At 46.0% G+C, this 13,713-nt stretch overlaps 1 protein-coding gene across 2 annotated transcripts in view; it reads right to left on the bottom strand.

Annotated features, from left to right (window-relative positions):
- The window catches only part of CREBZF (CREB/ATF bZIP transcription factor), a 109,270-nt gene extending 95,829 nt beyond the window's left edge, over nt 1-13,441 (bottom strand). The window contains exons 1-3 of one of the 2 annotated variants that reach the window (XR_011284118.1): nt 13,223-13,441; nt 592-1,426; nt 306-380 (exon numbers count right to left, since the gene is read on the bottom strand). Coding sequence is in view for 1 of the 2 variants with exons in the window: in XM_069639817.1 (XP_069495918.1) it covers nt 365-380; nt 592-1,426; nt 13,223-13,277 (906 nt within the window). In the remaining variant the exon portion in view is untranslated. Of the gene's footprint in view, nt 1-225; nt 381-591; nt 1,427-13,222 lie in introns of those variants that run through there. The other variant, XM_069639817.1, reaches the window with a different exon arrangement.
- Between the last annotated feature and the right edge of the window lie 272 nt (nt 13,442-13,713).

Here is a 13,713-nt window from a genome sequence, read left to right as displayed (position 1 = left end):
AAATATTCTAGTACTGGAGGAAATCTAAAATGATACCCCTCCTAGAATATTTGGGGGAAGAATTTTAGGTGTGGGGCGCAGGGGAAGTAGCCTACCTGCCGAGTTTTTCAGGGCGACATAAAATCACATTGAACCTGCACGTTTGTGCAACTAAGAAATGAAACGCATCAGATGTGCCCGAAAACTAATTTATAATCAAATCACGTGTTCAGGTTTGCCTCTGATATTGTTAACACTACTTTTAAACAAAAACAAAACAGCTGAGAACTATTTTTCCGCATTATGGTAATCATATAGATCCTTACCAGGTTGCGAGGCGAAAACGACTGTTCTTTAACCCCTACAACGGAGCAAGGCAGGGTAATCACCTAAAAAACAAACTGTCAAAAAGGTTTAATAGTAAAGTATAATATACAGCAGCAGATCTCACAAGCATGCTTTTAACTAAAGTAGTGATCAGAAATATTAAGATGGTTTCAAATCTGTCTGCCCACTGAAGATGTCCAACTAATAAAAATATGCTTTACAAGTATTTTCAGTACATGGCATGTCAAACGTATAAGTTGTAAAATAGCAAGTACTTGACCCTACATTTTGACAGTAGAACATGCATTCCTGGCACAGGAGGAGCAAAACTCCACAGACACCTGCTCCTTGTCCACATGCAGGCAGATTCCGCCTGAGGTGCTCTCTTGTTCCTCCACTTTGACCCTTTTCCTGGGTAGTGCATAGTCATGGTCCATCTCCTCTCCGTTCTCCCTGAAGAGGGAGGTGGTAAGCCTCATGCCCTTCAGACCAGTCAGCCTGCCCAACAACTGGGAAAGCACACTTTCGTTGGCCAGGACTGCCTTTAAGTACTTTGTCTCCTCCTCCAGGTCTTTCACTCGTTTACCAAGCTGCCTATTCTCCTCCTTGAGCTCCAGGTTTTCCGAAGATAAACAAGTCACCTTTGCTTCAAGCCCCATCACATATTCCTTCTTTCTGAGACGGTTGAGTCTCGCAGCCGCAGCGTTCTTGCTACTTTTGTTTGCTTCATAGCGGCCGCTTGTCTTCCTGGAAATGCCTTTGATAGGGGGGCCACCAGACAGGGAATAACCATTTTGGTCTTGCGTTTTCTCGTAGTTCACCAGCTGCTGCAACAATTCACCAAAGGGCAATGTGTCTGGCTCAGACAGGCTCACAGACTGATCATCATTCCACATTTCTTCATGCAAGGGTGCCTCCCAGCACTGCCCCCCACGGCCAAGAAGCTCAACCAACTCAAGGCTGGATAGAAGATCCACATCTTCATGAGAGCTAGGGGACGACTGAGACGACATAGTGGTGGTTGGAGACCGAGCCTCTGCTGCCCAAGTGGTTGGCGATACTCCAGATTTTGCCAGGTTTGGCCCATCTGTACCATTTTTCTGTTCTGTCCCCCCGGCACCTGTATATCAAACAAGAACACCTATTAGCACATATTTCTGAAGAAAAAAGTTCTATGAGCTCAATTTATTAAAACATGCTTACACACAATTTCATAGGCAGTCGTGTTTGATTTGGAAAACACTGGTCAAGCAATAAGACCACTATAGGCACTTCATTTGCCAAAAAATCGCAAGGTTGCACCCCTTAAAACTACTAGGAAAAAAAGGGTGAAAAAGGCAATAACCGATCCAGCAGGCCAAATGGCAACGGCTCAGTGCCCAATTTGTAGCGAGGGCTTCAACGAGCTACTGGGTAGGGTGTTAGTATTGCCATTACAACCCTGGGGCGCTGAGAGCAATGTACTTAAGATGGCCACAGAGGAGATGGAAATCAGGGCTCCATGTGGAGAACGCCAAAATAAGTGGGATAGGAGAGAGGGGAGGACATGGATGGCAGGGCCGCAGCCATTAGACTGCTTGGAACACAGGCTAAAATAGTGGGAGTCAGCCCCCCAGTCCGAGCAATTTGATTGCTTGGCTCCCCAGCCCTGAATACCAATATATATAGATTTAGATTTTATTGTTTATATAGCGCTTAACTCCAAAGCGCTTTACAGTTTAACACAGGAACATTAAACATAACTAGAAGCAATAACAGTTTATATGAGACACCAGAAAAACAGCATTTGGAACAATTTGCATTTGAGGAGGAAGAGTAATGGAGGGGACCGAAAAAAGGGAGAAAGCGTAGGGAGTGGTGGGAGGATAGAGAGACAGGGAAGATAGACGAGGAAGAGGGTATTGGAAGGAGAGAGAAAAGGCATCAGGGAGGGGAGTGGACAAGGAGTGCTTTCAAGGAGGAATAGGTGGAAGTGGAGCAGATCGTGAAAGGGAGTTCCAATGTAGGGGGGCAAAGAGCTGAAACGAGAGGAGGCGCAAGGTGGTGGGGTTGGGAAGTAAGAAGAAATCTGCAGAACGACGGGAGCGAGAGGGGGTATAGAATGAGAGAAGAGGTAAGGAGGGGCAAGGTCATCAAAGGAAGTGAAATTTAAGTTGGGAATGGAAAGGAAGCCGGCCAAGGTTGGAAAGTGAGTTGGAGATGGAATCATGCGGAGAGAGAAGACAAGGTATGGATGGCAGAGTGGTAGAGGGATTTAAGGGGAGCAAGATGGGAGGCAGGGAGACCGAAAAAGAGAGAACAGTAGAAAAGGCGAGAAAAGATAAGGGAGGAGATTAAGGGCTTGATAGCATGGAAGGTGAGAGAAGAACAGACTTTACAGATATTGAAGAGGTGGTAGCGACCAGAGCGAGACGCAAGGGAAATATGGTATAGATAAACAAACAATGACAAGCAATGCAGTTGGGAGGATCCAGGATACCTAACATTTTTAACAGATCACATTTTCATGCAAGACCAACAACGTCATAGATGTTCACTTCCAACACATTTCGTCATAGATGTTCACTTCCAACACATTTTTTGGAAGGGCTAAAGGGGCACCTTCCGATCCTATGAGGTTGTGGGCTGAATGCAGAGAGGAAAGATAAAGAAACGTCAATGGCACAGTCATCCTCTGAATGAATGTTGAACATTGTATTTAAAAATTATTGCGTGGACTTCATTACTGTGACCTGCTAGGTTGGCTGAGTTGACTCTAAACTGGACGGAGCTGGGAGCCAACGAAGTTGATGTTTGCATTGTGCCCCCTAGAATTCCAAGGGGTTCAGGGTACGAGTTACACTGTGCTGTTGGGGTGGAGGGATTTGGAAAGGGGTTAAAAAAGTTATTTAACAGACATACAGGTGATAGGCGTGGCTATTGGTGCCACTTATGAATACACATTTATATGGCAGGCAACAGGTGAAGTGGGCAGAAATCCCCCATTACAGTATTGGGACGGAACGTACGGGGACTAAAGGTCCAGAAGATTCTTGCTTATGTGGAAAGACACTGCCCAAAGATACTAATGCCCAAGCAACGCATGCCCTAGGGAGGGCCCATGAAAGCTCCGCTCGTACATGGGGCCCCTTGAGGTACTACACGCATTATTCCTCGCAAGCTAGAGGAGTTCCATTCTATGGGTTTCATATTACTGAAAGTTGTGTACACCTAGTGGGTCGATAGTCACCATGGGATGCTGTTGCAGGCACACTTGTAACAACCACTTACGGGCCCAACATTGATGACCCGGAGACAAACTGCCCACAGAAAACATGCATTTTCTGCCCTCGAGTGTTCCATCCCTTCAACAGATTAGCACCTTCTCTTACCATTTCCGTTCCACACCACCACCCCCCACCCAGTGGCGGCTGGTGAATTCTTTAACTGGAGGGGGCGTAAATATTTCTAATGAATATGCAAGTGCGACTGAAAGCTCGGAACAACCACAATGGGCTCAGAGGGCATAGAAAATGTTTTTTGAAACAAGGATTTAAACTGGGGAATTTAACAGCATGCTTTCTGTGAACAAATGGGTAACAAAAGGGCAAGACATGAAAAAAATCCAATAGATGCCAAGTCACCATCCTTGCACACACAGTTTGATGAAGCCTTCCCGCAATATATGCCGATATAAAAACGCATTTTCATCCTGGATGTCCCCATACATGTCCATGCTGCCTGCACGAACATATGCCAGTATCCCCCAGATAAGAATATACTCATGCTTCCTTTGCAGGGAGGTATTTCTTGCTTCTATTCTAGGAGAGCCTGGTTAGCTTAGGACACATTTAAATACAAAATGATCATACATCATGGGCATAAAGTATACATTGCATGTGAAAATTAGATGTGCAGAGTACTCGCTCCTGGTTCCCCAGTGGTAGCTCCTGCCTTCCATGCGATATCTGACAACCAGGAGCTGGTTTTATCTCCTGCTTGTTGAACCTGAATTTTGAGACCTGCAATGCCAGTAATGATACTATAAGAAATCATGTCCATGCAGGGCTCATAATCTCCTGATAGATGTTGGTTTTAAGATAACCAGGCTCACCTTAGCTATAACGAGGAGTTAAATAGCTCCTGGCAATGTCCAACACTGTCCATGCTGGCGCTTTCAATATCCCCACATAAGAAAATATACACAGTCATGTATACACCTACACAGTATACAAGCTATCCCATTCACGTGTACACCCCTACAACAAATACTGCTACCTCATTCACACACTCACCCATAAACTACAACACCTGCAGTTCCAGACTTGAGCACCCACAAGCACTTCAAAAAGGCACCATCTTCTAATGGCCAGTAATGAGACCCTGCCAGCTGCAGGTCACAGAGTGAGATGATCGTCTAAGTTTCAGAGGAACATAGTTCCTGACACTACGCTCCGTTTGCAGACTAAACCTCCCTTAAGAGCCGTCTCCCATTGGCCGTCCTAGAGTAAAAACCACAGAGCTTCTGTCTCAGACAGACACCCAGGGGTCAAGTCCTAAACAAAAAAGTGCTGGGACACATCAACATATCAACTGAATGTGTCGGCAACAGAAATTAGCATATCAAGGATCCCTCTTAAAAAAAAAAAAGCGGGGGAATTCTGTCCACACGCGTGTACCCTCGACTTGAGCCCTGGAGACACCCTGAGCTGTAACATATTGCCTAAAATGCTGTCCAGTGCATACCAGAGCCAAACCACCTGTGCTGCAGTCGCAGTGTCAGAGCCCTCGAGATTGTCCTCAGAGCAAAACCCTCTGATCTCCAGCGCAGGTGTCTGGTTGGTGATCTTGTGCTTTACTCGCTGAGCTGTGCACAAAACCTGCCCCTTATACCTAAAATGATTATGCCTCATTTCCCAACCCACACACCAAGGTCAAGCTCAGCCATCCTCCCGGTGGTGCCTGCTGCCAAGCACTTGCAGCTCCTGGAAGGGACAATAATGTGATACAATTCCACAATTCAATCCATAACCAACTAGGCACAAATTATTAGCCGAGACCTGGAAAATGGGCCGACAAGCACTTATAACCCAGCTTCTGAAAGAGACTGTCTGTCCCACCTAATGGGAAGGAGCTCTGAAACAAGCGAGGAATCTGTCAGTTTCTCTTGGATAAACTGTTGAAATATGGTAAGCTTAGCGACCACTGGAAGGAAATAAGAAAAAGGGGTCTCCAATCAATCTGCAGACACTTGCACATACAAATATGCTTACTCTTCTCTAGAGCAACATACAAAATAGATGCAGCTGTCTCCTCAATGTGGCCTAGCTGCACACATACCTACTCCCCTCCCTTAACACCTTAATCTTTGGAATGCAGATTAAAACCACAAAAAAAAAATCCAGCCCAGCTGCACAAGTAATATACACAAAACGGCACCACCACCAGAATGCAGACAGTGGCCAACTGCCTTGCTGCACACATTCTACTGACATACTGAGTGCAGCCAAGCACAACATACTACCTTACTCTCTCCACTGACCTGGACTACAGTCCCGAGAGGGAGTTAAACCCACAGTGCTTTGAGATCACACCAATGACATAAGGGACTATACAAATTCACAATAGCATAACATAGTATTAACTCCTAACATCTATCACTTTGCATGCAATCCCAACGTGTACCAGTCCAAGAGGCCGTTCTGTGCCATTTGGACGGAATTAAAATGACCTGCGATTGCATTAAAAGCAGAGGTTTAAATCAAAATGCCATCACGTTTGCCAATCAAATCGCCAAAAATAATGTTTCCTGTGCTACAAATCAACACCCTCTTATACGGGCCTTTTATTACAGTGGAGCTTTTGAAAGCTATGGTACATACTCCACGAGACCATTGTAAATAACTGCCATGAACTTTACACCACATCCTAAAGGAAGCAGCATAACTTTGTATCAAATCGAACGCCCAGGCATTCTTTAACTGTAGTACCACTTTCCCCATATATTAATACCAGGATGCTTTGATAAAACCCTTCACTGGAGTAGCTAAACCAGTTGGATATCAGTCTACTTAGTGTTCGTCGGTTGCTGCCCTGTCATTGTCGCTGTTAAACCAGTGTCGCAAATGTTTTGGGAGAAGAATCGGCCCATCTCCTCCCTCTCCCATCAGTGAACAAAGCGAGGCAGCAAGCCAGAAAACAACATGTCACATAGGAACAATTGGAAGGAGATATGAGATGTAAGCGGGATAGGCTTCCATCAATAAAAAATACTATTAAAGGCATATGCGGCTGACATTGCAGGCCACCTTGTTATGCCTCTGTGCATTCAGTCCAAAATCCACAGCAGCTCTCGAAACTAAAGAATACTACTATCCTGACCTAGGGATATTGACTGAACAGAGAGCAATGGAGGGGACAGCGCGTACGAGAGGAAGAGATTGGGAGTTCTCTCTACCGGCGACTGGCACCTGAGCCGCAATATGTTTTACAGCAGTAAGGCAATTGGAAAAATGTCCACTTGAGGCACAGTTGGAACGCGAGCAAGACTTAGCGGTCGAGCGAATATTTTGACGCTTACCTCCCCCACGGGATGTGTTTAAACGTCTACAGTGAAGACGTCCCCCTCCTCACCATAACTTATCAGTATTTGCAGTTGCAAGACAGATACCGCAGGTTGTTTAAACTAAAGACCTTCATTTCATGGATGCAACCCTTACATGGAGACATACTTCACCTTCTCTGACAGTTAAACAACATGTCTTGGATTATGTGTATTTATTGTGTATAGTGGATTTTGTTTTGGATCCCCTGATGAAGTTCATAAAATTTGTTCCAAATGTATTTGAATGAAACGGGTCAGGCATATGAGCACCTTAAATTGTAAGGTGCAATTTATTGACCAATTCAGTGGTTTCAGTCACCGTAGTAGCAAATGCAAAGGGTAGACAACTAATAGACATGTGATTAACAACATAACTCTAACAAAGAAAAGTGGTTGTTTGGAGGTGATACCTACCAAAGTAACAAAACACCAGGGATTAATTTTTTGTGTTGCTCTGTTTAGATTTGTATAGGCAGGAGCTTTTTGGGTGTATAGGTGACACCTAGGCAGGTTGGTGTTAATATTTTTTTTAAAAACCGATTTAGAACTGGTATTGTGCTTTTTGTATTTGATATTTTAGTAAAAGTGCAGTTTTACACACTTTTAGGATGTGTTGATTTCATTTTAAGATAATTGTATATTGTGTTATTTCTTTAATAAAATTGCATTTTGTTACATGCATTTTTTACAACCATAGACTCGGGTCCTTAGTTGGTCCACGGTCCGTGAGTGGGAATATGGGTAGAGCATGAAGAGGAGATAGACGGTTGGTTCCTTTTTTGTCTGGTATTTTCCATAAGGCTTTAATAGGAGTGAGGAAGACTACTCCATTGGTCTCTCATAGTTATTAGTTGAGCAGAGAGCAATACCATATCTGACCCCTCAACAATTCGCGTACAATGCAATATCCCAAAAAATAAATAGTGGGACAAAGAAAACGACGTGGGCAAAAAAGAGCAACTGTATGCTCTTTTACAAACTAGCACCAGTAAATGAAACCATGGAGTACAGACAAGGATGCAGGTTTAAATTATGCGCAGCTTATGATATGGCATTAATAACACGCCTATGCACAAGTGTTTCAACCCGTTCCCAGTGATCTGACAATCTGGAGGACAGCCCTGCTCCCTTGATGTCAAACCTCCACCACTAATACTTCTCACTGTTGCGACAATCGGCAGAACTGGTAGAGCGGCATTGCATGTTAGGTGCAGGCGGCCCGGAACATGGGAGTTGGTGGCCGTGTCATATTCGTGCCATGTAACGTGCTAGCCTTATCCACACATTCAATTTCCATTGGCTCAAAAAGCAGCCAATGGATATGCAATGTGTGCGTGACCGCCAGCAGACGGGCTTCTTTCTGAGTGGCCAAGTGTGTGTAGTACTATTTTTATTTATTTATTTATTTGCATTTATAAAGCGCACAGAACTGCCCTGGGGCATCGTGGCGCTGTTACAGCAGACTTAGTCATGAACACAAGCATAGGAATGTGTTTACAGATGTAAACCGAGTTACCGAGTACATTTCACATTGGTAATAAACATTGAGCTTAGAGGTTATGCTATGCTGTGGTTACAATGCAAGCATGAGAGTGCATGTGGAAGACTTTAGCGGAATAGGAGGGTTTTGAGGTTTTTACGGAAGGTATGGTATGATTTTTCGTTCCTTAGTGAGGTAGGTAAGGAGTTCCAGTTTTTAGGTGCGAGGTGTTGGAAGCTGGTTCCTCCCGCCCTGGATCTTTGAAACGTGGGGACATCAATCATGTTGGTGCGGTGAGCTCTGGTGGGTCTGATGGAGGCTTTCGGTGTGATTCTTTCTGCGAGATAGGGTGGGGCATCCAGGGATAGGCATCTATGTGTGATGGTCATGGCTTTGAAAAGTATGCGTTCCTTCACGGGTAGCCAGTGGGCATCTTTCCTTGCTTGCGAGATGTGTTCTCTTTTTGGAATGGACAGTGCTGCCCGGAGCGCATTGTTTTGCGTGATTTGGAGTTTTTTTAGGTTGTGGGCGGAGGTGCCTAGGAACAGGGCATTACAGTAGTCTAGTTTTGTACCTATAGTGGCTCTGGCGATGGACAGGCAGTTTTTGGCGGAGAGAAAAGGCTTGACAGCATTTATCATCTTGGTGGTAAGTGCCGAGGAAGAGGCTATGGCGTTGACCTGGCGAGACATAGATAGTGAGGCATCTAGGTGAACGCCTAAGGTTTTAACAGTCTTGGAGACTGAGATGGTGGAGTTGTCGATGTTGAAGGATTTGTATTGGGGGGGGAGTTTGTTGAGAATTTCATTGGTCCCTACTATGAGGATTTCGGTTTTGTCCCCGTTTAGGCAGAGGCCGTTGGCCGCCATCCAGGTTTGGATGGCTGTGTAGATTTTGGTTAATGCTGTCGCATCTTCTTCGTAGGTCCCAGTTAGAGGGAGTAGTACCTGCGTATCGTCTGCGTAGTTGGTATACGCTATGTTACGACAGTCGAGGTCATTGAAGAGAGGAAGGGTGAATATATTGTAGAGAGTGGGGGCGGTGCAGGAGCCTTGTGGGACGCCGCAGTGGATGGTGGTAGGGGTTGCCGAGGCAGTGTCTGAGAAGACTTTCATGAGTCTGCCATTTAGGAATGAGGCCACCCATGCAATGGCTTCCGGGGAGAAGTGTGCTTCATTTTTTAGGTGCATGCCTAGGATATCGTGGTTGACAAGGTCAAAGGCGGCAGATAGATCCAGTAGGAGAAGGAGTGCCGGTTTGCCTTTATCCATAGTGTCAGCAAGCTGTATTTTCAGATCAAGTAGGGCTGACTCAGTTCCGTGACCTGGTCGGAAGCCTGACTGTCTTTTTCCTAGGATATGGTTGGTTTCGAGATAATCCTGGATTTGTGTGTAGGCCATTTTATCCAGTATCTTGAGCAGGAAAGGCACAGTGGTGATGGGCCTGTAGTTGGTAGCTACTTCAGGGTCGAGGGTGGTTTTTTTTAGAAGCGGGCGCACCCAGGCTTCTTTTAGACTGTCAGGGACAGTGTTGGTTTTGAAAGAGGCATTAATGAATGATTTAAGGAAAGGGGCGAGTGTTTCAGTGCAGTCTTTGATCAGGCTGGCGGGGCAGGGGTCTCCTTTACAATTGGATGGTTTGATCTTGTTCATTATCTCAATAACTTCGTGTTCTGTGACTTCCCTGAATTTGAACGGGGTAGTGGGGGCTTTGGTGGATGTGGTTCCCGAACTAGGGGTGGGCATGTGGCTCGTGGTGGTGGGAGATTTGAGGTGCAGTGATAGGTTTTTGTGGTGCTCCTTAATTTTTGTTTGTAGGAGTTCAATTTTATTTAACAAGGCAGATTGTATGGAGTTGCACCAGATTTGGTCTTTAACAATGTCTTGTGATTTGGTGGCCGGTGTGGTGAGTTCGTTGAAAATGGCGAAGAGTTCTTTGGATTCGGAGCTTGCATTAGCAATTCTATCATTATAAGAGACTGATTTAGCTGTGATTATGGCTTTTTTGTATTGGGCAGTGATTTTTTTGTAGGAGGATAGGGTGGCTGGGGAAGGCGATTTCTGCCAGGAGTTTAGAGCTTTTCTTTTCTGTGAGCGGAGTTCTTTGAGTTCAGTGGAGAACCAGGTATTTGAGTGTTTGATAGTTTTGGCTTTTTTGGTCTGCAAGGGGGCAATGGCGTCAATGGCGGTGCTTATGGTGCTCTTGTAGATATCTGCTAATTCTGACGGGTCAGATGACTTGAGGTCTGTGGAGAGGATGTGAAGGTGGGGTGTAATTTTATCTTTAGTGAGATTTTTTACACATCTTGCCAGTGCTGGGGGGATGGGGTTAGGTTTGTTTGTGTTAGATACAGCGGGAATAAAGAAGTGAATGAGGTGGTGATCTGACCAAGGAGTCGGGGTGATGGAGCTAATGTCGACGTGACAGTTGTGGTCAGCTATCCAGTCCAGGATACGGCCTTTGTTGTGTGTGGGTGAGGTTATTTTTTGGTCGAAGCCTAGTTCTTTTAAGGCTAGTGCAAGAGATTTAGCAGGCTTGTCCTTTTTATCGTTATACCCCAGGTTAAGGTCACCTAGAAGGATGCTTTTGGAGGTGAGTTTTAGGTTTTCTGTTAGGCGGTGTACAAGGTTCTCATGGAACTCTGTTAGGGGGCCGGGCGGGCGGTAGACTAGGTTGAAGGTGATGGTGGAGTTAGGGGAGAGGGCAATTTTTATAGCTAGAGAGTCTATGTTGTCACCTAGATTGGAGGTGATTTGTCTGGCCTCGAGGTGATCTTTCAGGATGAATGCTACCCCACCACCTACTGAGGAGAGGCGGTCTTGCCGGATAATGGCGTACCCCTGTGGGATAGTAAGGTTGAGGGCTGGCCCTGCAGCGCTGTGCAGCCATGTCTCGGTGATGGCTAAGATGTCGAGGTCCAAGCTAATTAGGAGTTCGTGAATTTCAATGGCATGGGCAGGGATGGATCTGGCGTTTATGAGGGCACACTGTAGGTTGTGTGTGTGTTGGGCCGAGGTAGGGGTGGTGTTGAGTGGTGTCGCCGGGATGGGGTGCGGCATGGTGGGTTTAGGTAAGGGTGTTTTGACTGTAAGGGATGGCGTGTTAGGCGTGTTAAGAGTGGTGGGAGGTGCTTGGTGGGTGAGTCTAGGGTATCTAGAACGGAGACCTAGGAGTTGGTTCCTGGTGTGGATGGGTCTGGTGTAGGAAGTTATGCTGGGTGGAGGATGACGTGCTGTGGGGATGCTTTCAGTGAAGAATGATGGTAGGAAGTAGGTGGGAGGAATGTTGGAGAGGAATGCCAGTGGGGCAGCTGGTGAGCTGGTGGATTGTTGAGGCATGGCGAGGGTATCGTTCAACATGGCACAACTAGAAACAGAATGCAATGTGGGCAGCAAAATCAGGGCACAGTATGCGACCATAAGGCACAACACAATAGTGTGGTCTAGATACGACCATAAGGCACAACACAATAGTGTGGTCTAGATACGACCATAAGGCACAACACAGTAGTGTGGTCACTATGCGACCATAAGGCACAACACAGTAGTGTGGTCTAGATACGACCATAAGGCACAACACAATAGTGTGGTCTAGATATGACCATAAGGCACAACACAGTAGTGTGGTCACTATGCGACCATAAGGCACAACACAGTAGTGTGGTCTAGATACGACCATAAGGCACAACACAATAGTGTGGTCTAGATATGACCATAAGGCACAACACAGTAGTGTGGTCACTATGCGACCATAAGGCACAACACAGTAGTGTGGTCTAGATACGACCATAAGGCACAACACAATAGTGTGGTCTAGATACGACCATAAGGCACAACACAGTAGTGTGGTCTAGATACGACCATAAGGCACAACACAGTAGTGTGGTCACTATGCGACCATAAGGCACAACACAGTAGTGTGGTCTAGATACGACCATAAGGCACAACACAATAGTGTGGTCTAGATACGACCATAAGGCACAACACAATAGTGTGGTCTAGATACGACCATAAGGCACAACACAGTAGTGTGGTCACTATGCGACCATAAGGCACAACACAGTAGTGTGGTCTAGATACGACCATAAGGCACAACACAGTAGTGTGGTCTAGATACGACCATAAGGCACAACACAGTAGTGTGGTCACTATGCGACCATAAGGCACAACACAGTAGTGTGGTCTAGATACGACCATAAGGCACAACACAGTAGTGTGGTCTAGATACGACCATAAGGCACAACACAATAGTGTGGTCTAGATACGACCATAAGGCACAACACAGTAGTGTGGTCTAGATACGACCATAAGGCACAACACAGTAGTGTGGTCACTATGCGACCATAAGGCACAACACAGTAGTGTGGTCTAGATACGACCATAAGGCACAACACAATAGTGTGGTCTAGATACGACCATAAGGCACAACACAGTGTTAAGGGACACTTATGCTGTTTTCATGAGAGGCAGCCGGCACTACCTCCATCCGTCGCCCTTATCTCAAAGCCCTGCCCAGAGGATCAGCCTTAAATACATTTCTGATTGGCGCGCGTACCAGCTGAGACCTTACCCGAAGCCGGGCCTAGAGTGGGTCCATTTTGCGCATGCGCGCGATTATGCTGTGCACAAAACACTAGGTGAAAGAGCACGTTTGGGGGGCGGCGTGCTGTGCCCTGGCTTACCAACCGCCACTTCCCAGTCGCTTAAGGCTGTAGGCTTTTAGCCATTAGCACCCGCGCGAGTTTACCTAGCACCCTTAGAAGTCCTTCACCTCTGCAGGCCCCATCTCTACCCAGCCCGCTCTATAGCGCGCGACCGGGACCCGCCCAATGGCGAATATAAGCCCTTGCTTACCGCATGCCACTCGGGGAAGCTGCGCCAAGTACCGACAGGAACGTGTGGCCCTCATAAGCAAAGAGGCTACCTTCTTCAAACCGTCGGCACTTTAACTTTGCGTAGGCGTCGCCGGCACAAATTCGCCGAGTCACTCCTTACGCCACACAGCACGGACCAAAGAAATGCAACACGCTGCGCTAGCGAATAGTAACGCTTATGGAGTATCGCGAGAGTTCTGACAATTCAACCATAGAGGCGGCCCTTATGACGGCCATTTCGAAGAAATGGCAGCGGACGAACAGAGCAGCCATTTCAGAACGGGATGCAATAATGCAGCTCCTAGGCAAATCACCAAAACAGAGCACATAATTAGCTCGAGATTTTTATCTACTAAATATACAAAACCAATATATGGAGCAAATACAGATTTTCAACACATTCGTTATAGAAAGTAAATTGTAAATAATGCTGCACATGTGTTGTATAATTGTTTTGTTGTTAATATTCTT

The sequence above is a fragment of the Ambystoma mexicanum genome, chromosome 7q (genome assembly GCF_040938575.1).
Source record: "Ambystoma mexicanum isolate Mex_15411 chromosome 7q, UKY_AmexF1_1, whole genome shotgun sequence".
In the NCBI taxonomy this organism is placed as follows: Eukaryota; Metazoa; Chordata; class Amphibia; order Caudata; family Ambystomatidae; genus Ambystoma; species Ambystoma mexicanum.
The sequence above is the reverse complement of the archived record's forward strand: the minus strand, read 5'-3'. Positions and strand labels throughout refer to the sequence as shown.